This window comes from Hippocampus bargibanti, linkage group LG01 (genome assembly GCF_051943395.1).
Source record: "Hippocampus bargibanti isolate YZ-2025 linkage group LG01, ASM5194339v1, whole genome shotgun sequence".
NCBI lineage: Eukaryota > Metazoa > Chordata > Actinopteri > Syngnathiformes > Syngnathidae > Hippocampus > Hippocampus bargibanti.
Genome location: NC_142734.1, coordinates 27,211,852 through 27,235,195, shown reverse-complemented (window position 1 = coordinate 27,235,195; position 23,344 = coordinate 27,211,852). Strand labels below are relative to the sequence as shown.

General features: G+C 40.8%; 2 protein-coding genes across 2 annotated transcripts in view; both read left to right on the top strand.

Annotated features, from left to right (window-relative positions):
* The window catches only part of lamtor5 (late endosomal/lysosomal adaptor, MAPK and MTOR activator 5), a 3,193-nt gene extending 352 nt beyond the window's left edge, over window positions 1-2,841 (top strand). Inside the window, exons 3-4 of the mRNA XM_089001021.1 lie at window positions 841-958; window positions 1,995-2,841. Of these exons, the coding sequence (XP_088857147.1) occupies window positions 841-958; window positions 1,995-2,055 (179 nt within the window). The 3' untranslated portion in view covers window positions 2,056-2,841. The remainder of the gene's footprint in view (window positions 1-840; window positions 959-1,994) is intronic.
* Window positions 2,842-5,709: 2,868 nt separating this feature from the next.
* Window positions 5,710-23,344, top strand: part of slc16a4 (solute carrier family 16 member 4) — a 40,006-nt gene continuing 22,371 nt past the window's right edge. Inside the window, exons 1-3 of the mRNA XM_089006537.1 lie at window positions 5,710-5,876; window positions 6,037-6,179; window positions 9,221-9,306. The gene's annotated coding sequence lies outside the window, so the exon portion shown is untranslated. The remainder of the gene's footprint in view (window positions 5,877-6,036; window positions 6,180-9,220; window positions 9,307-23,344) is intronic.

The window sequence follows — 23,344 nt, the reverse complement described above, 5'->3', positions numbered from 1 at the left end:
ATAGAAACATTGTCACACACAATCTCTTAAATGCTTTTATATCTTTGAATTTATTGGTACGCTCCTGCTCTTTTTTGTATATTGCTGGTTGAAAACTGCAATGCGAGCCTTGTCTATTAAAAAGGGATGTAACGATACCGGGCCATATTAATGTTTTCGCGTTATCGTCATGTGATATTTAAAGCGCAACGTTTGTGAAATTCGCCGTTTTATTTTACATTTGTGCCGCTACATTACCCTCTAGCGGTAATTTTTTTATTGCACTTGCACTCGGATCGGACATGTTTCAATCCCCTCGGTTTCAAAACAGACACTATTTACTATTTACCGTCGCTATTCAACCCTATGGGTTGTTGGACAATGTCCCACAAGGTGGCAACTGTATGGAATTAGTATATTTGAGTTAGTGGTGTGAGTGTGTTGTTACTTCCGGGTTGAGTGAACGCTACCCCGTTTTGTTCTTATCCTGTGACTGTAAAGTTTCCTTGAGGGTTTTGGATTATTATTAGTCGTCCAGGGAAATGAAAGCATTTGCCAAATCAAATGAGGCTTACTCCGCCCAGTTCACATGACTTGTATTTCAAGGAAAGTGCTCACCCACGTGACAAATGACACACGAAGAGAACAGCAACAAGACAAAAATATTTTAATCGTCTTTTCGACAACTATTGGGGTAATGTGCGAGAGCATTCAATCGTATATCGGAGCTATAAAATAAGAGTTGACCAAGTTAGCAAAAACATTTTGAAGTCTATGTGAATGTGTGTGACCAAAATGAAATATCTGGTGGCATTTATTACATATTGTCCTCCTTTGACCCCCCCGCCCCTCACGAAACAGGCCGCGGCTCGCTGTCAGACGAGCACGGGGGTGTCGTGTCTGTTTTGGCCAAACAAGCCGCCACCCTCACCCAAGACCCGACGGACACGCCCACCGTTTGTCTGGAGTCCGATTCCGGGTGAGCACGGGCACGGGTTTTGTTCGTTACTCTTAAAGGACAACCGACACCATTTTTTTCGTTTCCTGACTGACATTAGAAAAACGTGTTATAGCATCTAAAATACCCAAAACACGCAGGCTGATATTTTTAGTCAAATGCAAAACACCAATAAAAATGACTTAAAGTGTCCCAAAACTGCCACAAAATGAGCTCGGAACTGGGGATATTCAGAAACTCTCCCCCCCTTGTTTATGATGTCACGCCAGGATACTCCTTCACAAACTGCCTTGCTTCAGAATCAAAACAATGGCTTCAGAGAGTTCAGATTTGAAGAAGATGCTTTCTTGTTACTCATCCAGTTATGAAGATGATTCAAATAATTCTGAAGAGGAAAGCATGAATGTTTAAATTAAAGAAGTCCTTCCGTATCAATTTGAGCCGTCTGTACTCCAATGTAGCGCCCACAAAATGCACAAGATGGCGCACAAGGTCTGTTGGAAATGGGCTGATTTGTCTGCTGGGAATTTGTGTCAACTAGTATCAAATAGTAGTCCTGGTGCAACACACAACGAGTCACCATCGCGTTATTTGTTTTTTCCTTCTAATTTCGCCACAGGGACAATTTCCTTTTTTTTTCTCGCAATCTTCACAGTTGACGAGTTAAAAAGTGGACGAAAGGCAAGGCTAGTTGAATGTGGTTTGTGTGGCTGTGCTGCCAGTAATGGTAGCTCTTATTTTCCATTGACGATTGAACTTTCCAATGGACTTCCATTGCCACGAGCAGAATTTTGGTCCGTTGTTTGTATTATTTAATAAACATCTCACCTGATGTTGACTGAGCGGTGGCCATTTGGGGTGTGACAATACAAAACAACAACAAAATCTTTTACGTACACCATGGGTGTCAAAGTCAAGGCCCGGGGGCCAAATCTGGCCTTCCATATCCTTTTATTCGGCCCGCAAAAGCAATTCAAACTTGTGAAATTCGATGATACTTGATAAAGTCTGATTTTTTTTAAGTAAGCATTGTTCTTTCTTTCTGCATGTTTTTCAGCACCATTTTGGTGAGGACTCATGGGACTGTCACGGTTGCCGTTCACAAGATTTCTTCCTGAGAGCGACTTGAAAAGAAACTGTACAGAAAATAACTGCAATTTATGTCTGTGAGATGCATCCCTTCGCCAGGATGCGTCATCTTTCTCAATGAACTTGATCATGATTATGTCATCTTTTTCAGTTTTGCATAATTAAAACACCACATTCTAACATAACATTCTAAAAATATTATTTTCCTTGAAATGTTTTTAATCCAAAGGCCAAATACTAAAAGATTGGTGTGTGTCCTACAGCATTCAAAATTAAATATTTAACAAAAATAGTTTGACATCTATTGTAATTAGTTTTTAAAATAATAAAATGTAGTTTTGTAGTTACATTTAAAAAAATTAAACAAATATGGATATGAAAAACTCGTGCTATCTGATCACATTCCACCTTTTTGTAAAAACTGATGGTTGTTTTTTAACAGAAGTTGGCTTCTTTCATCATTAAAGGACAACCGACGTCACTTTTTTGTTTCTTAACTGATATCAGAAAAACATTTTATAGCATCTAAAATACCCAAAACTATGATATTTTTAGTCAAATGCTAAACCCGAACCCGAAAACCCGAATAAAAATGACCCGAATAAAAATGACTTAGTGTCCAAAATCTGCAAAAAAATGAGCTGCGAATAGGGCATTTTCAGAAAGTCCCGCCCCCAGTTGGTGACGTCACGCCAAGACGTCTTGCATTGCTGGAGAATCAAAACAATGGCTTCAGATTCGCAGAATATGCTTTCTTGTTACACCTGCAGTTATGAATATGATTAAAATAGTTCTGAAGAGGAAAGCATTCATGTTTGCAATCGATTAAAGAAGTCCTTCCGTGTCATTTTGAGGCATCTGTACTGCAATGTAGCGTCCCAGAAAAGAGGCACAAAATGGCCACCGAGCTGTTGTGAGGAATGAATCAGCCCATTTCCACAGGCTGATAAATTCCTTCCATGGATCTTGGACGCCCTCTTCTGGCGGCTTTTGGGTTCAACACGAGGTTTTCAGACCACACAAGTACAGCAAAATACATTGACGTGATGGAAGGACTGCTATAATGTGTCTTTTTTGCGGTTAGGGGCGTTCCTTTAGTGACGTCACGTATGGACTCGTCACTAACTCAAAAACAAGACTTCCTGAATATTCAGAGCGACGTAGAATATAGCTATATGCGGTCTAATATTATTAAAATACGCTCAGTAGAAGTCATTTGAAGCCATTTTACAAATTATGGACACAACTTGTCCGGAGACGTCCGTTGTCCTTTAAAGGACACCTTGATTTCAAAATAGACGCTATTTACTATTTACCGACGCTATTCAACCCTATGGGTTGTTGGACAATGTCCCACAAGGTGGCAACTGTATGGAATTAGTATATTTGAGTTAGTGGTGTGAATGTGTGTTATTTCCGGGTCGAGTGAACGCTCCGCCGTTTTGTTCTTATCCTGTGACTGTAAAGTCTCCTTGAGGGTTTTGAATGATTATTAGTCGTATAGGGAAATGAAAGCATTTGCCAATCAAATGAGGCTTACTCCACCCTGTTCACATAACTTGTATTTCAAGGAAAGTGCTCACCCACGTGACAAATGACACACGAAGAGAACAGCAACAAGACAAAAATATTTTAATCGTCTTTTCGACAACTATTGGGGTAATGTGCGAGAGCATTCAATCGTATATCGGAGCTATAAAATAAGAGTTGACCAAGTTAGCACAAACATTTTGAAGTCTATGTGAATGTGTGTGACCAAAATGAAAATGAAATATCTGGTGGCATTTATTACATATTGTCCTCCTTTGACCCCCCCGCCCCTCACGAAACAGGCCGCGGCTCGCTGTCAGACGAGCACGGGAGTGTCGTGTCTGTTTTGGCCAAACAGGCCGCCACGCTCACCCAAGACCCGACGGACACGCCCACCGTTTGTCTGGAGTCCGATTCCGGGTGAGCACGGGCATGGGTTTTGTTCGTTACTCTTAAAGGACAACCGACACCATTTTTTTGTTTCCTAACTGACATCAGAAAAACTTTTATAGCATCTAAAATATCCAAAAGACGCAGGATGATATTGGGTCAAATGCAAAACACCAATAAAAATGATTTAAAGTGTCTAAAAACTACTTCAAATTGAAATCGGAAGTGGCCAGTTTCAGAAGGTCCCGCCCCCTTGTTCGTGGTGTCACGCCAAGACGTCTTGCCTAGCTCGAGAATCAAAACAATGGCTTCAGATACGGAGAAGATGCTTTCTTGTTACTCATCCAGTTATGAATATGATTCAAATAGTTCTGAAGAGGAAAGCATACATGTTTACAATCGATTAAATAATTTATTCCGTGTCATTTTGAGGCATCTGGGGGGGAAATGTAGCACCCAAAAAAGGCAGAAGATGGCGACAAAGCTCCGTGGAAATGGGTTTATTTGTTTCCTGGGAATTTTTGTCAGAGAATATCAAATAGTTGCTCAGTGCAACACTCAACGATTCACCATTGCATCATTTATGTGTTGTCCTTCTAATTTCGCCATCAACACGGATCAACACAAAGTTTTCAGACCAAACAAAGTACCGCAAAATGCATTAATAAAAGGACTGCTACAGTGTGTCAAGGGCGTTCCTTCCGTGATGTGACGCGAGGTCTCGTCACCAACTCAAAAACAAGATTTCCGGAATATTCAGCGCAAGTCTTAAAACCTAAAATCTAGCTATATACGGTGGAATCTTTGTAAAATACGCTCAGTAGAAGTCATTTGAAGCGATTTTACAAATTATGGACACAACTTGCCCGGAGACGTCGGTTGTCCTTTAAGTTTTCTTTGTTTATGCTAGCCTGCCAGCTTGGTGATGTGAAAGTACTTTCGTCAAACTTGACTTCTCGGTCGGGGCTAGTGGGGGACAGTCGGTCAAAATATATTTAAAGGGAGTGCGTCTTTTACAAATAGCAGAAAATTGAAGCGTCTCTCTGGTACGGAAGACGATTAGGGCCACTGAAGAAAAAAAAATACGGTTGGCAAAATTCTGACTTTAATCTCAGAATTCTGACTGGGGTGATCGATGAAAAGAAATAAAAAAGGCGAACTCAGTTTTACGGCCATGCTTTTTGCGTCGTACATGTTTACGTAAAGTTTTTCTGTATGGTACTTTCGCCCAAAACAGCAGAAAGCAAAAAAATGTCCCAAAGTCTTTAACTCTTTATATTCGGTTTTAATTTAGTCTCCTTTTAAATGGTGAAGCTTTACAAATGATTTATTTTTAAAAGTATGCTTTAAAAAATGTCGTTTGTTTTGAGTAGGGTGCAACGGCGGACGTCACGGGATCCTGCAGTTGGCCGTCTGCAATTCCACCAGCGGCCTGTTGGGGATGTCAAGATGCATATGCGCTTTTCCTCTCAGACGTCACAAAAATTCAACTTGAAAAAAAAGACTAAACGCCCTCGATCAACATTTTTGTTTACCTCCAGACCTACTGGTAATCATCTTGAATATGTGGGGGGTTGTAAGGTTTAAATACGACCACGAGTCCTATTTTAGTGTCTTGGTGTCTCGATCAGGTGACTCGTCAGGGCTCAAGCAGCCCCCACTACCAAGCCCATGTTACCAAAGCACCCTGCGACCATCCCTCCCCTCATCCCCCCTCGGCCCCTCCGGTTGACTTGCGGACTTGCAGACGTATTGGAACAGAAGGTGAGAGGATGCAGAGGGGACGCAGCCGCCACACGTAGACGCACGAGCAACATCCCGGGTAGAAGCGGAGCAGCCCCCCGCACCCCTCTACACCCCCCTTTTCTTCCCCAAAAGTGCAAAGTTATGGCCGGAGGAGAAGGAGAACCCCCAAAGGCGCGCCTTGCAGGTTTGGGGAACATTTTCTCTGAAACTTGCTTTACACACAGCTGTCGGTCGTTTGTTTGGAAATCGCTAAAAAGAAATCAATGATGTCTGATAAAGCCCCCCCCCCACCACCACCACCACCTCATTTGCGTCCTCTCCACCCACATTCACTGTCCTCACAGGTGGCCTGCAGATGACTATGACACGCGCAGTTTAAGTGTGACTGGGCGTCCGCTGTGAGGGAGAAGAAGGGGCTCCGCAACGACGCCACCGCCATGCGACCGGGCTGCGCTCCGCAGATAATAACCGGCAGCTACTCCACGAGGTAAGACCCCCCCCTCCTGTGCCATCATAAAGCGCTCTTTTCTCGGCGCCCTGCTATCTCTCCCGTCGTCAGCATTGCACTGAGAGTCTGCAGGAACGTGAGCGGCGACTGGACAAAAAAAAACCAAAAATAAACAACAAAAAACGATTTCATTCCGCGGACGTAATTGAAACTATCGCGAATACATAAAAACAAAACGACAACGTTATTTAGTGTACCATTTTATTTTCCACCCTGCCACATTTTCGTTTCTTTATTTTTCTTCGTGCAGCGGGTCAATTTAACCCGTCGACATTTTAATGGATAAAACTGACGCATTACCATTTTTTTAGTTTAGGTTTAAACATGCGGTAATTAATTCAGTAATATATCTGTGTGCATATTTTACACATAAAAAAACGGTCCCATTTGACGCATTGACATTTTTTTGTGCGTTAAAAGGACGAGGGGGAGGGGTCAAGTTGACCCACTATGTTTTGTAGTTAAATGTGCAGCACGTCAAATTTGCCCACTAATGTATTTTTTTGTGTTAAACACGCGAGATGTGAAACTCTTTCTGCTTCAGAACTATTTGAATCATATTCATATTCATAACTGTATGAGTAACAAGAAACTTCTCTGAATCGGAACTCTCTGAAGCCATTGTTTTGATTCTGGAGCAAGGCAGTGTGTGACCAATAGTGATGTCACGAACAAGGGGGTCGGACTTTCTGAACCAGCCCAGTTCAAAGCTCATTTTGTGGCAATTTTGGGACACTTTACGCAGCACTTTTTTTTGCAGGTTCAGCACACTTTAAGTAATTTTTATTGGTGTTTTGCATTTGACATAAAAATATCAGCCTGCGTGTTTTGGGTACTTTAGATGCTATAAAACGTTTTTCTGATGTCAGTTAGGAAACAAAAAAAAAGTGTCAGTTATTAGTTAATTATGTTGGCTAAACTGTTTGTCAAGGTTAAAAAAAGTGGTTGGGCTGGGGGACCTCCAGTTTGTCAGTTTGCCCCCGGAGGCCACAAGTAGGTAATGTTGGTCCCGCCTTCAATCCAAAGCGCTCCAATGGTGCCCACTACTGGCAACTGTTGGTCAGTACAGTGGCGAATGTGTTTGAATTTCACAGATGAGCTGGGTTCAATTCTTTTCTACATATCCACATTGAATAGCATACTTCATGATTGAATCGCTCATGGCAGTAAATATTGAGGAATGTGACCAATAAATCGTGGCAGTGACCAATCAAAAAAATCAAAATGAATGAAAAAATAATACTCTATCAAATTTAACGAACAAACACATAAACAAATAAGTAATCAATTAATTATTGAGTTAATCAGTTAATGTATTAATCGATTAATTGCAAGTTAGTTGTGTGATAATAATTAAATATAAATAACCAAATAAATAAACACAATGTGAACATACGAACATATTTTTAAAATGTTTTTTTTTCCATCACACTGTTATACGGATCTGTGTAGATACGTATAAACCCCTCACACCCCCCCCCCCCAAAAAAAAAAATAATAGGCAATTGCATCGACCATTTTTTTCTCTTCGTGATCACTTAAAGGACAACCGACGCCTCCGGACAGGTTGTGTCCATAATTTGTCTTCAAATGACTTCTATTGAGCGTATTTTACAAAGATTCCACCGCATATAGCTATATTTTACATTTTAAGACTCGCGCTGAATATTCAGGAAGTCTTGTTTTCGAGTTGATGACGATCCCCACGTGACGTCATTGAAGGAACGCCCTGACCGAGAAAGCGACACACAATGCATTTTGCGGTACTTTGTTTGGTCTGAAAACTTGGTGTTGATCCGTGTTGATGGCGAAATTAGAAGGAAAACACATAAATAACGCGATGGTGAATCGTTGGGTGTTGCACCAAGACTTCTACTTGATATTCACTGACACAAATTCCCAGCAGACAAATCAGCCCATTTCCAACGTAGCTTGGGCGCCATCTTTTACATTTTCTGGGACGCTACATTGGAGTCCAGACGGTTCGAATTGATATGGGAGCGCTCCTTTAATCGATTGCAAACATTTATGCTTTCCTCTTCAGCACTATTTGAATGGATGAGTAACAAAAAAGCATCTTCTCCGAATCTAAAGCCATTGTTTTGATTCTCGAGCAAGGCAAGACATCTTGGCGTGACGTCACGAAAAAGGGCGTGGGACCTTCTGAAACTGGGCATTTCCGGTTTCATTTTGAAGTCGTTTTTGGACACTTTAACTCATTTTTATTGGTGTTTTGCATTTGACTAAAAATATCAGCCTGCCATTTTTGGGTATTTTAGATGCTATATAACGTTTTTGTGATGTCAGTTAGGAAACAAAAAAATGGTGTCGGTTGTCCTTTAAAACAATACAAAGGCTAATCCAATCCAATCCAATCCAATAAAATATAATGCATATTGATTTATATAGCACTTTAGCAACAGCAGAGGCTGTAACAAAGTGCTGAAAAATGTTAACATGAAATAAAAATAAAAACGTCAGTCAGAAAAAGACACCGGTAAAAAAAGATTAGTTGCTCTGCTGAATGCCAGTAAAAATAACAAAGGCAAGCGAGCGAAGTAAAAGACAAGACTGTTACCCCTCAAAAAATAACTAAAAACAGGTTAAAAAAGGATGCCAAGCTCTTCTCTCTTCAGCGCTTCTCAATCAAACTCATGTGTGTTTTCGTGTACACAATTTTGCAGCTTGGAAATGATTTTAGCACCCCCGGCGAGACTTTCTCGTCTTCAGCTTGAGGTTAGCGCATTTCAGAGGATGTGTTGACAGAGCCAATATGGCACCGCCAGCCCATCCATCCACCTGTTTTTCACTCCGCTTCTCCTCACAAAGGTTGCAGCGTGCCAGCGCCCATTCTCGCTGTCATCGGGCAACGAGGGGGTTGAGGGGAAGCACCCCCTGGAGCGGTTGCCGGCCCATTGCTAGGCACACACAGACCGGCAACCATTCGCTATGAGCGACATTTAAAAAAAAAAAAATGTGAGTTGCGACCCGTTGAACTTGCCGAATCGTCTCGTTTGTAGGTGTGAAGTTTGACGCACTCGCCCTGAGAATGTCGCGTGGAGACGACGACTTGTGACCTTCGTTCCAAAGCAAACCAGCATAACAGGTGATTAAAAATATTTGTCTTTTTGCCCCCGTCCACACTCCACGTCCTCTGTTTAGTTAGTTGATTGTGTCTTTTTTACCTACTCCGTCTACTCAAACAGTTGGGTTGTGCCGCGGGAGGGGGGGGGGGGGGGGGGGGGGGGGGGTTGACGCATTCTCCCTGTGAAGAAGGGATGTGACAAGTTGGAACAGTTCATGACAGGACAGAGAGAGTGAGTCAGGTGAGGCTTACAGGAGCCTTGGGTGTGTGTGTGTCCCATAAGGAATTCTGAGTGCAAATCGAGGACAGGTAGCTAAGTCGAGATCATAGTCTTGTAGTGCCACGTTGTTCTGGGATGCCATTGTGCAGTATGTCTGTAATTGTGATCACGTAGCTGTCACGGTTTGTGAGGTGGTGATGGTTGTGGATCCCCAATAAATCATGTATGAGGGAGCAGCAGGTTGTATTTGACAAATTGTATTAAAATAAAGTCAGCAGGAACAAAATGTAAAACATCAAAGTCAGCCAAACAGACAAGTACAAAGTATCAAAGAAAACCATGAGTAAAAATCTGCCAAGATGAAACACATACACACTACAATGACCCGACCCCGAATGGTCAGGCTGGGAGTCCTTTTAACTGCCACTGATGAGGACGACCAACACCTGTGCAACTGAAGGCGGGGCCGTCAGCGCTATCCGTTGGTCGCCAACCAGAACGTGACAGTAGCGTTATTGTAGTGTTTCATAGTGCGCTTGCATCAATGTTTCAGACCCGGTGTCAGTGTTTTGCGGTTTTAGTTTCATTAGGTAGTGGTGTTGCAGCGTCATCAGTTCATAGTATAGTTCACAGGTGTCAAAGTCAAGGCCCGGGGGCCAAATATGGGCCACAACATCATTTTATTCGGCCCACGAAAGAAAATCAAATTTGTGAAAGTCCAAACCAAAATTTCAACCACAATAACAGTCATTATTTTTGACTTCAAATTTGAAAAGTAATTATTCATTAATCATTAATTTCATACAATCATATATCATTAATTTGCTGTGCATTCTGTATGTAATTTTTGGAGAGGATGAAACATTCTAATGGCTTTCCCAAATTTATAACGCCTCCTGAGAGGAAACAGTCACTTCAATGTCGCCCGTGGCCAAAAAATGACTTTGACACCCATTGTCATCAAATGGTGAGTATAGTTTTCCTTTTTTTGATTGTTTCTGTGCCGATGACCATTTTGTGTTGGGGAGCCTTTTACTGAGTGAGTTGCTTGTTCTGGAGCCACAAGGGGACATAAGTCTTCTTGTACCGGTCCCAAGCCCAGTTAAATAGGGTTGTGTCAGGAAGGACATCTGACGTAAAAGCTTGGCCAAAACAAACATGCGAATAAAGCCTCTGAAGATGGAGGACACTGATTCGCTGTGGCGACTCCGTCAAGGGAAAAGCCGAAAGGAAAAGAAGAAGAAGAAGGTGTAGTGTTTTGTTGCGTCTTTGTGTAGCACTGCGCTAGCATTAGTGTGGGATATTCAACGTGTTGCGGTGTCGGCGTCATCATTTTGATGATGTCGTGGCATTGTCGTGTTATCGTATGACGGTGTTGGGATTCCAATGTCAGGGCTTGGCAACGCGGTTGTGTTGTCGTATCAGAATATTGTATAGCGCGGTGGTTTTTCACCTTTTTCCTTGTTGGCACCCTCATTTCAATTCACCAAGCAGTTCTCGCACCCTCCCCATTCCAGAATTGATGAAAAGCAATATGGATATCATAATCATAATGCGTAAGAAAACTATCATGTGTTTAATTCCTGAATGACATAACTGACAAATTAAAATGACATAAAATACAAATAATAAATACAATTAGATATTATATCTATTAAATAATTACAATAATAATTGGTTTATTTTACAGCTATAAGGCTTTTGATATCATCATCATAATGCGTAAATAAAAAAAAATATCACATATTTCATTTGTTATTGAAACAACTGACAAGAGATTACAAAAAGATTACTGAAATGTAATTAAAATAAAATAAAATAAAACATACAAATACAATTAAAATTATATATATATATATATATATATATATATAATACTTTTTTTTTGTAATGTTACATTGTATAGTAATTTTGCATATATATATATATATATATACACACATATCTATATACAGTAAAGTCTCGTTATATCGATATTCAAGGGAGTCCGAAAAAATATCGATATAACCGGGACTATCGATATATCCGACCCTGTTTGCATGTAATTTTCTCCGTGCGTGCACAGAAATAGTATCGATATAACCGGGACTATCGATATATCCGATATCGATATAACGAGACTTTACTGTATATATACACACATACATACATATACATATATATATATATATATAAAATCGAGAAATACCAAGGGCTCAGAGAGGAGCTGGAGAGAGCCTGGAAGGTAAAGGTGACAGTCGTGCCTGTGGTGGTTGGAGCACTCGGGGCAGTGACCCCCAAACTCGACGAGTGGTTGCAACAGATCCCGGGAACAACATCGGACATCTCGGTCCAGAAAAGCGCAGTGCTGGGAACAGCACGGATACTGCGCAGAACCCTCAAGCTTCCTGGCCTCTGGTAGAGGACCCGAGCTGAAATGGGGACAGACACCACCCATGGTGGGTGAGACGAGGATTTATATATATATATATATATATATATATATATATATATATATATATATATATATATATATATATATATATATATATATATATATATATATATATATATATATATATATATATATATATATATATATATATATATATATAATATTATATTTAATTAGCATTAGGTTAATTTCAAAGCAACTATTCGAGACAGATGGGCGACGCTACATTGCTAGGTGTTTTTTTTTTTTGTCACATCATCTCATGTGGACGATGGCTGCAATTTCGCTTGGTTGTCATCCGAAATGCTCAGTTATCTCCGTTTTTCGATGATTGCTGTCTTTCCCGGCTCACGATTGTCCTGGCATTGTTTGCTTTGCTCGAATCCTGCTGACAGCTGGAATAACAAAAACGATAGATTAGTTTGTGTATGCTAGCACAAGACGAGTTCGACGCGGTCAAGCAAAAAAGACAGTGAGGGTTAGAGGGCAACTTATATAATGACAAATCGGGAGGGTTTCGCCCCACCCCCTTTTTACCTCCAGCGTGTCAAAAAAAAAAACTTTGATTGTGTCTGTCCACCGCTAACCGCAGCAGGCCATGAGACTGATTGGTCAATAAAGCAATGACGTGATCAGAGTCATTCCTTTGTGATGCAAATGTCGCCATATTGTAAAACATTTGCACACAGTGTCTCCCTCATTTTAAATGACAGTCCAACCTGGGTTTTCGACCATAATGCGTTTCAGAATCCTGTTTGAAAACCAAAACATTTCCCATTAGAATCAATCTAATCAATGTCTGCATTTTTTTAAAAATCGATATTGAACAATATAAACACGGCTACTAACAAAGAAACGCTACACAAGGCTAATGCATCGGTGACAATGAGACGCAACAGCAGGAAGTGACGTATAAGGAAGCTGAGGGGAGTCCAGTGGTGGATTCAGGTGCGCTCAGTTTGGTCAAGAACCCATTTTTGGTTGTAAACGTAGGCATAAAAAAAATGCAATTTTTGGTCGAAAATAGAATTGGTCAAGAACCGAGATGTTCCAAAACTCAGATTTGACTGTATTTTAAAAAACGGCACGCACAGTACAAAGTAACTAACTTATGCAAATGCCACACGAGTCATGTTTCTCACGGCGTTCCATCACCTTTTCAGAATCAGAATCATCTTTACTGGCCAAGTATGTAGAACTCACAAGGAATTTGTCGTTTATAAACATTCACCAAACGTTTCTTAAGTGTGGACACAAATTATCAAAGCTTTGTCGTCAGAATAGTTTCCCAGTCTTGCTTGATGTTCAGCTTAGGTTGATCATTTTATGTTTGATAATGCACCACCCGTTTACAATAGGAGACGGATCAGGACTACAGGCAGGCCAGTCGATTGTACATATAGACCGACACCGCCTAAATTTCACTTTCACAGCTCCTAAAATTGGTTTCCTTAAAGGACAGCCAACGCCTCCGGACAAGTTGTGTCCATAATTTGTAAAATCACTTCAAATGACTTCTACTGAGCGTATTTTAAGATTCCACAGCATATAGCTATATTTTACGTTTTAAGACTCGCGCTGAATATTCAGGAAGTCTTGTTTTCGAGTTGGTGCCGCCCCTGACCGAGAAAGCGACACACAATGCATTTTGGGTACTTTGTTTGGTCTGAAAACTTCGTGTTGATCCGTGTTGATGGCGAAATTAGAAGGAAGACACATCACGCGATTGTGAATCATTGTGTGTTGCACCAAGACTACTATTTGATACGAGTTGACACACATTCCCAGCAGACAAATCAGCCCATTTCCAACGGAGCTTGGGCGCCATCTTGTGCATTTTCAGGAACGCTACATTGCAATCCAGACGCCTCAAAATGACACGGAAGGACTTCTTTAATCAATTGCAAACATTTATGCTTTCCTCTTCAGAACTATTTGAATTATTATTCATAACTGGATGAGTAACAAGAAAGCATCTTCTCTGAATCTGAAGCCATTGTTTTGATTCTAGAGCAAGGCAAGACGTCCTGGCGTGATGTCACGAACAAGGGGGCGGGACCTTCTGAAACTGGCCACTTCCGATTTCAATTTGAAGTAGTTTTTAGACACTTTAAATCATTTTTATTGGTGTTTTGCACCAAAAAATATCATCCTGCCTCTTTGGGATATTTTAGATGCTATAAAACGTTTTTCTGATGTCAGTTAGGAAACAAAAAAATGGTGTCGGTTGTCCCTTAAGAGTAACGAACAAAACCCGTGCCCGTGCTCACCCGGAATCGGACTCCAGACAAACGGTGGGCGTGTCCGTCAGGTCTTGGGTGAGCGTGGCGGCCTGTTTGGCCAAAACAGACACGATGCTATGTTTCAGATGTTAGATGCTATGTTTTTCTGATGTCAGTTAGGAAACAAAAAATGGTGTCGGTTGTCCTTTAATTACTAAACACTTTTTGCAACACGTTTCAACCATAAAATTCAAAATAAACAAGTTCAACCCAAAAAAAGTTAATTTGAACATGACAGCTTGTCAATGGAAAGGTTGTCACGTAAAATAATTGACTAAAGGTCCCAGCTTCTATGGAATCGCTTTGTGAGAAAAGGTCAGGAATATGCTCCTTCGATGCTAACATTAACTCAAAATGTCCATTATGCTCACACATTTGCGTCCATCTTGAATTTAAATCAACCTCCAAACGCGACATAGTCTGGACACTTGACTCATACGGAGTCGCTCAGAGAAAACGAAAACCCAATGGCTGCCAAAATCCACTCTGTACTTGTCATAATTTGTACCCAAAATGGTGTGTTTGGTTTGCGCAGTGCCACTTCATGGCATATTGCGGCCGCCGCCACATGAGAAAGGCTACAGAAACAGCTGACCGTCTTTCATTCAGAGGCAGTGCGGCCCACTTAAAACGGGAGGCGAGGGTTAAAGTTTCAGGATGGCGAGACGCCCGACTGACGTCAAGGTGAAGAAATGGTCTCGGCCCCCTTTCGGGGGATTGTGAAATCATACGCTCCCACACACCGACGAGACCCCTGGCCTTGTAACGTGAGCCGGCGTTTGGGTTGGGTTAGTCCAAAGCTCCGACGAGGAGTTTTTTAATAGCGCATGCCAAACGGGAGCTGCCCGCGCACAATCCGCATTGCTGTGTCCAAAGTGACAATGTGCTTATTTATGCGCTGCACTCGCTGCTACGTGTCGCCGCTTCAAAATACGTGCTTCACCTGGAACCGGAATTCATTGCACTGCTTTTGTAATAATAATAACAATAATAATAATAATAAATTCTAATACATTTCATTTCGAAGCGCCTTTCAAAACTCACTTTACAGTCACAGAATAAGTTTTTCTGTCGGTAAGCTGCGGCAGCAACACATTCAGCATTCACTAACTCAAAAACATAGAAAGCTAGCTGGTTAGCTGATAGAATGCTAGATGGCTAATCGATAGCTAGATAAGCTATTATGTTTCCGGATTCAAATAGATAGCAAGCTATATTGTTAGCTAGCTGTCTAGCTAGCTGGATTGCTAATATATAGCTTGCTAGCGAGATAGCTAATACAGTAAAGTCTCGTTATATCGATATTCAAGGGAGTCCAAAAAAATATCGATATAACCGGGACTATCGATATATCCGATATCGATATAACGAGACTTTACTGTATGTTTCCTGACTTGACTTGAAAATTGCATCAGCAAGTTAACTTTGTAGATTGACTTACACATAATATATATATATATATATATATATATATATATATATATATATATATATATATATATATATATATATATATATATATATATATATATAGGGCGGCCCGGTAGTCGAGTGGTTAGCACACCGGCTTCACAGTGCAGAGGTCGCCGGTTCGCGTCCCGGTCCGCCCTCCCTATGTTTGCATGTTCTCCCTGGACCCGCATGGGTTTTCTCCGGGTCCCCCGGTTTCCTCCCACACTCCAAAAACATGCATGGCAGGCAGATTGACCACTCCAAATTGTGCCTAGGTGTGAGTGTGAGAGTGACTGTTGTATGTCTTTGTGTGCCCTGCGATTGGCTGGCAACCATTTCAGGGTGTCCCCCGCCTCGTGCCCGAAGACAGCTGAGATAGGCTCCAGCAACCCCCGCGACCCTAATGAGGAATAAGCGGTACGGATAATGAGATGAGGATATATATATATATATATATATATATATATATTTATATATATATAGGGAGACCTCACCTTACGAACTTAATTGGTTTCCAGAGTGTGTAAGGCGAAAAGTGTGTATCTCAAAAAAAAATTCCCATAGGAAACCATTAAAATGGGAATAATCCGTTCCCGGGTATCCATAAAATATACTTTTCAACTAAATAAGCCTTAAAACTACACACAGCATACCTTCTTCTATGTATAATAAATGTGCTATTGTATTGTAATGAAAGAAATACACTGCATTGTATCATAAAGTCACTTTATTTAGATTTGTGATGGTCATTTATGGCTTGATGGAATGGCGTTGGAGGTCGAAGGTCAAAGGGAATTGCTGTTTGGAAAGAGAGGCGCATTACATGACGAATGTAATTAAAGGAAATAAACTGCTGTAAAATAACGTTTTATTTACCTTTTTGATGGTCGTTGATGGCTTATGGAAGGAGAGTCACCTTCCATAAGGACTGTTGGAAACTTAACCTCTGGTGCTGTTCGGTCGTGTGCTTCCGCCGAAGATCACTCCGCCAGCCGTGGTGGGTGTGTATTATGAAAATAGTGCTATATATATATATATATATATATATTCAGGTAACATCCGACTCACAAACAGCTCGATTTCCGACCACCTGTACTTACGATCATGACCTCCAGACCCTATTTTTTAATTTTTAATTCTGCGCCTGGCAACGCGCTAGCAGGCCGGCAATGCGTACAACAATTTTAGCCAGCCAGCATCCCACTCTCGCACAGCAATCAACCGTGTGATGGCATAATTAATTACTCCTTACGTTAGTGCGTTAGAAGATAATTTTAAGTGTTTTTTTTTTTAAACACGTTAAACAAGGACTGAGTACATGACAGGATCTGGTCATCATAAGGGTTAAAACTAAGACCTCAACCAGATGAGACAGCGCAAAAATTAAGAAACTATATTTTGTGTATTTTGTCGTTATATCGTCGGGCCTCGTTACGACGTCAAATCCGTACATTGTTACGCTAGCTCATTGTAACTTGTGTTGTCAAGAAATTCAAGAAACTGAACAATTAAATCATAATTATGATCAGTAATTAATTACTCTGATGTATCTATGTTAATCTCATCTAAAAATTGCTGAGAAAACCCCCATTTTAGTTTTGAATTGATGACATTATTGAGCTTTGAGGCAGATCAAAATATTAATGTGACCAAAAAAGTGGTATTACAAAGTATTTTATTGTTTTTAAACAGACTTGACAATATGCAGTGCAAACTATTTACTGAGACTAATCCCAAATCATATTTTCAACCTTTGGATTTGACCACCATATCAGCATTTTATTCCCAGTGTTTTTTAAAATCTCCCAACAAACAAACAAACAAACAAACAAACAAACAAACAAACAAACAAACAAACGGACAGACAAATAAACAAATAAACCAACAAACAACCAAAAATCAAACAAACACATAAATAATAAACAAATAATAAATAAAAAATGTCAACAAACAATAAATCAAGACTAAATAATAAATACAAACAAACAAACAAATACAGTAAAGTCTCGTTATATCGATATTCAAGGGAGTCCGAAAAAATATCGATATAACCGGGACTATCGATATATCCGACCTTGTTTGCATGTAATTTTCTCCTTGCGTGCATAGAAATAGTATCGATATAACCGGGACTATCGATATATCCGATATCGATATAACGAGACTTTACTGTACAAATAAACTAACAAATGATTAAACAAACAAAAAAATAAATAAATACATACATAAATAAATAAATAAAAAGTGCTTTGGTTAAGCAATCTAAAACAGTAAGAACACTTTTCTGAGCAATACTAGAGTACTAAACTCCCTCTGTTGCTAACGCGTCCATGCTAATGTTAGCCGCGGCTGGGTGCTTTGCATTGATGTTTTAGGTTACATTTGAGCTCCTTCGGCGCAAACTCTTTTTTTTTTTTACAAATTAACCGCAAGACTATACCTTTATCATTAGTGCCGTCAGGGCATTTTTACAATGTAAATTATCCATTCATTGTGCCCAGAACTCTCACATGCTCATCCATTTTCACCTTTCTTCTCCTCACCACTGATTACTTAGCCCGCCTAACTCCATCTAATGGGAGCCAATCAATTTTGGTTAAACAAGCACAACATAATGGCAATCAATGTCCGCTTCAGTATGTGACAGACCGTAATTTCTCCACCCTCAACAACTCAAACACAGAAAGCCAATGTATAAAAATATACAAGAAAAAGGCAACCCTTCTACAGGAATGAAAAAGGTAGAGATTAAAATATAGATTAATGCGATTACAAACCACCCTTAACAAAATTGCAATTAATTCATCACGATTAATAAATTGTAACCATTGGTCGACTCAGCAGAACTTTGTCTGGCAAATTTCCCGTTCAAAAGTGCCAGCGTGCGCCGCGCCTCCGGAAGTACAACAGCAAATGAGTCTGTCTGTAAATGTTGCTAAGCAACGGAAGGGAATCCCACGGCCTCTATTTTGTTTATAAGCTAGCTTGCGGCGCTAGTTTGCTTCCCACGGTTTTGTTGCACCGAAGGCCTTTTTACACCACAGAGGAAAAAAAAATCTTGTCGTTAAAATCAAGTTGATGTCAAGAGTGGTGTTTTTTGTAAGCCAAATCGACAATTGCAAAATGTTACATAATATGACAACAATCGTGTCCATCTTGAAATTGTGAAACCGTCCATGCTACCAAGGTGTCTTTTATTAATATTATTTTTTAACGCATCCCCAGCCAGACGATGTGCAAAAATGTGTCCAATGTGCCAGGGTTTTACTCATTTTCATTGAAATTGCAGGACCCACAGAATATTATGTTTTAGGACTACATAAACATTCAATTCAGCGTAAGAAACCTTTGACTCTCTTCTTTCATCAAAAAAAAAAAGAGTTCATTCTTAAATTATATGGGTCTGGAATTATCGGAGCTTGAAATGAGGGCTGCTGTACAAACTACAATACAATACATACAGTAAAGTCTCGTTATATCGATATCAGTTATATCGATAGTACTGCTTATGACGATACTATTTTCATTTCCCGGAAAATTTCTAGTCTTTTATAATGAGTTCCGGTTACTACGATGCCCTTTTCATCTCCCACCAGCCAATTTGGTCTGCTTATATCGATACAAAAGCAGCTTTAAGCTGAATCAATATTTGCTTAAGGATTTCAAGACCACTATTAGCAAAATGTAAACGGCGTATTGTTTGATTTTCGGCTAACACCGTTGGTCACGTGCGCCAACAGGACAAGTACCGATAAGTTGAAAAGGGGAAGCAGATGGAAGATTTAGCAGTAGAAGTATTGCAGAATAAGTAATGTAAACATTGCAGTATTTGTTTTCCATACATGTATTTAATTGTGTTGTATTCAGATATCTTTTTATCGCTTTCAATAATCACTGTTTTTCATGTACATGCTGGCGTTTGTGGTTTCTCTCGTGTGTATCGAACAATGTTGAGTGCATTATTAAATATTTACTCAGTCACTATTGCGACGTTTTTATTTAATGCATAAGTTTATTTTTCACTTCACTACAGTACAAAAGCTTGCTAGATACGCAATCCATGAACTCAAGGAGAAAATTACATGCCATATTAAAGATCCCCCATTTATTGCCCACTTTTAATGCAGTTCGGCACAGGATCGGATATATAGATAGTCCGGTTATATCGCTATTTTTTCCGACTTCCGAGAATATCGATATAACGAGACTTTACTGTACATATTGATTTATATAGCGCTTTAACAAAGCGCTAACATCGACAAAAGGCAAATGCTGCCCCCTCGTTGAAAGGAAAAACATTGCCAGAGGTCTCACCAGTGCTTTATCAGCACCCCCTGCAAGAAAAACCAAAACATGAACAAATTTGGGAATGGCGCTCCACGTCATGCTTTTCAATTCCTGAATAAATTTGGGAATAGCAGTGAATGAGTTAATGCCGCAAAGACCGTCGTGTTGAAGACGGAGTTTTTCCGGAACATTTCCGAGAACTGTCTGTGGTTCCCCTATTTCCAGAAACATGCAGAGAACTGGCCTTGAAGGGTCACGAGGGAAATCTCCAAACAATAAAAGCATCCAAGTCATGTCAATGGACAGTGGGAATGGCCTTCACTGGGGACTTTCAAACAGTCCAGAGAACCGTCGGCCTTCCCGCCGCATTTCCCCAGCGTCTCACATTAACACACAGCCTCAAAGTCAGGCAGAAAATCTTAAAGTCCAGTATACAGTAGACTTACAGTCACGTGTACTTTCAAGATGACATCACATTGATTTGATCCAAAAACCTCGAAAATAGACCACCACCCCCCATAGCCCAGCCCCGAATAAAAATGAATCGGCCACTTATTCACGTCAGACGGGTTCGTTGTTGAGCTGTACCTAATGAAGTGGCCTGCGATTGTGCATCACGGAGGCATGTGCTGAAAAAAAAAGAACTGGAAAGGAAAAGTGTGGGCGCGTCATGCGTGAGTCCTGGTGGAAGCGTGCCCGAACACGAGGCGCTTAAACCCTGGCCGCGAGACGCCCAACGCCAACCCCTGTCGCTCGAACCCGCAGACCCTCGGCACATTCCCGAGCACGCAGTCAGCCGTGCTCGGCGGACAACTTATGAAAAGCACATGGGAGGCAAATATTTTCCCGGCGGTACACTAGTCCAATTCATTCCTCTTTTAATCGGCTCTGCGCGCTCTGCCTTAAAGGCGTCTCGCTTTCTCATACAAGTCACTTATCGATTGGGGCCGCTTACTCCAAAACAAGATACGCTGTGCCCTTAAAGGACAACCGACACCATTTTTTTTCTTTCCTAACTGACATCAGAAAAATGTTTTAGAGCATCTAAAATACCCAAAACACGCAGGATGAATTTTTTAGTCAAATGAAAAACACCAATAAAAATGACTTAAAGTCTCCCAAAACTACTTCAAAGTGATCTGAGAGTTTCATTTTCAGAAGGTCCCGCCCCCTTGTTCGTGACGTCACGCAAAAACGTCTTGCCTTGCTCGAGAATCAAAACAAAGGCTTCAGATTGGGAGAGGTTGCTTTCTTGTTACTCATCTAGTTATGAATATGATTCAAGTAGTTCTGAAGAGGAAAGCATAAATGTTTGCAATCGATTAAAGAAGTCTTTCCGGGTCATTTTGAGGCGTCAGCGCTGATGTGTAGCGTCCCAGAAAATGCAGAAGATGGCGTCCCAGCTCCGTTGGAAATGGGCTGATTTGTCTGCTGGGAATTTGTGTCAGCGAATATCAAATAGCTGTCTTGGTGCAACACACAACGATTCACCATCGCATTATTTATGTGTTTTCCTTCTAATTTCGCCATCAACACGGATCAACACAAAGTTTTCAGACCAAACAAAGTACCCAAAATGCATTGTGTGTCGCTTTCTCGGTCAGTGGCGTTCCAAATGTGACGTCACGTAGGGAATCGTCATCAACTCGAAAACAAGACTTCCTCAATATTCAGCGCGAGTCTTAAAACGTAAAATATCGCTATATGCGGTGGAATCTTTGTAAAATACGCTCAGTCAAAGTCATTTGAAGTGATTTTAGAAATTATGGACACAGCTTGTCCGGCGGCGTAACAACAAAATTTCTCCCAACAAAAATCAATGATATTTGGAATCGTTTATTCCAGAGTCCGACATAAAAGCCCCGACGTCGGCCTTTCAGAAACTTTGCCGCTCAACGGCCATATTGGATTTTTTTGCACAGACACGTGTGACAGATTGTTTGTGGAAATGTGATTGGAAAGAAAAAAACTGGCAAAATTGTGTGTATGTGTGGATATCAGTGGCGGGCCGTGCATGTCCCTCCTAGGCCTTCAGTAGTGCTACTTCTGAATCAATCAGCGGCGATTGTGGTGTGAAATGACTTGTGACTTGAAGGAACAGGAAATCTTGTCATTGAACTTTGAATTTTTACAATGAATGTGTGGATTCGTGATAACCTCATAAAATTGCAATACAGTAAAGTCTCGTTATATCGATATTCAAGGAAGTCCGAAAAAATATCGATATAACCGGGACTATCGATATATCCGACCCTGTTTGCATGTAATTTTCTCCGTGCGTGCATAGAAATAGTATCGATATAACCGGGACTATCGATATATCCGATATCGATATAACGAGACTTTACTGTATTATTTGCTATTTGTGCGAGCTTCGAAGCTGTCCAACCTTAATGATGTCCATCTATTCTTGAAAAGTCCATCTTGAAAATGGTTTTAACAATATATCTGCAAACAAATCCATTTCAGAATCATAATCTGAAACAGAAAACCTTTATTCGTCCCACAATGGGGAAATTTGCAATCTTCTCCGCCTTCAGCCAGTGTGGGTTGACAAAACTGCTATTAAATCAACACTAAAATATATTTGCTGATGCAGCTTGCATCAGGGTGCTAGCTGTGGCCAGTATGCTCTTATCACCTAGCAGGTAGTGATACTATGATTGGCCAGTGACTAGCCAATAATGTGACTATCCAATCATAGTTTCCAGCACCTTCCAGTAACAAAGTGCTTAACATGGAAAGCTATCATATACAGGAAATAAGGCAGTCACAAAGATAGTAGAAAGCACCAGGGAGTAAAACCAAGATCAAGTCGGAATCATGCTGAGTCAAACACCAAAGAGTACACATGAGTTTTGAGATGGGTTTTAAAGATGGGCAGCAAGTGGCAGATCATTCCAGAGAGTGGGACCTGCAACAGAAACGGCTCGATGCCCTCTGAGCCTCCGATTAGTTTTTGGCACATCCAATAATGTCCGGTCAGCAGACCTGAGGCGTCGGGAAGGTGTGCAGGGGTGGATGAGCTCGGAAAGGTAAGGAGGGGTGAGGCCATTTAAAGATTTGAAGACAAATAATAAAATCTTGAAACAAACTCTAAAATGTATTGCGAGCCAGTGAAGGGATGCCGGAGTAGGAGTTATGTGCTCCCTCTTACGAGTACCAGTCAAGAAGCGAGCAGCAGCATTCTGGACCAGCTGGTGATGCTTCATGGAGGATTGGCTGACTCCAAAGTAAAGCGCATTACAGTACACATATACCAGGCGTGGCTGACCAGTCAGAGATGAGGAGACATTTTTTTTATTATGTTACTGCAAAGAGCCACGCGCACGCACGCACTGCACATGCACACACACACAAACACACACACACACACACACACGA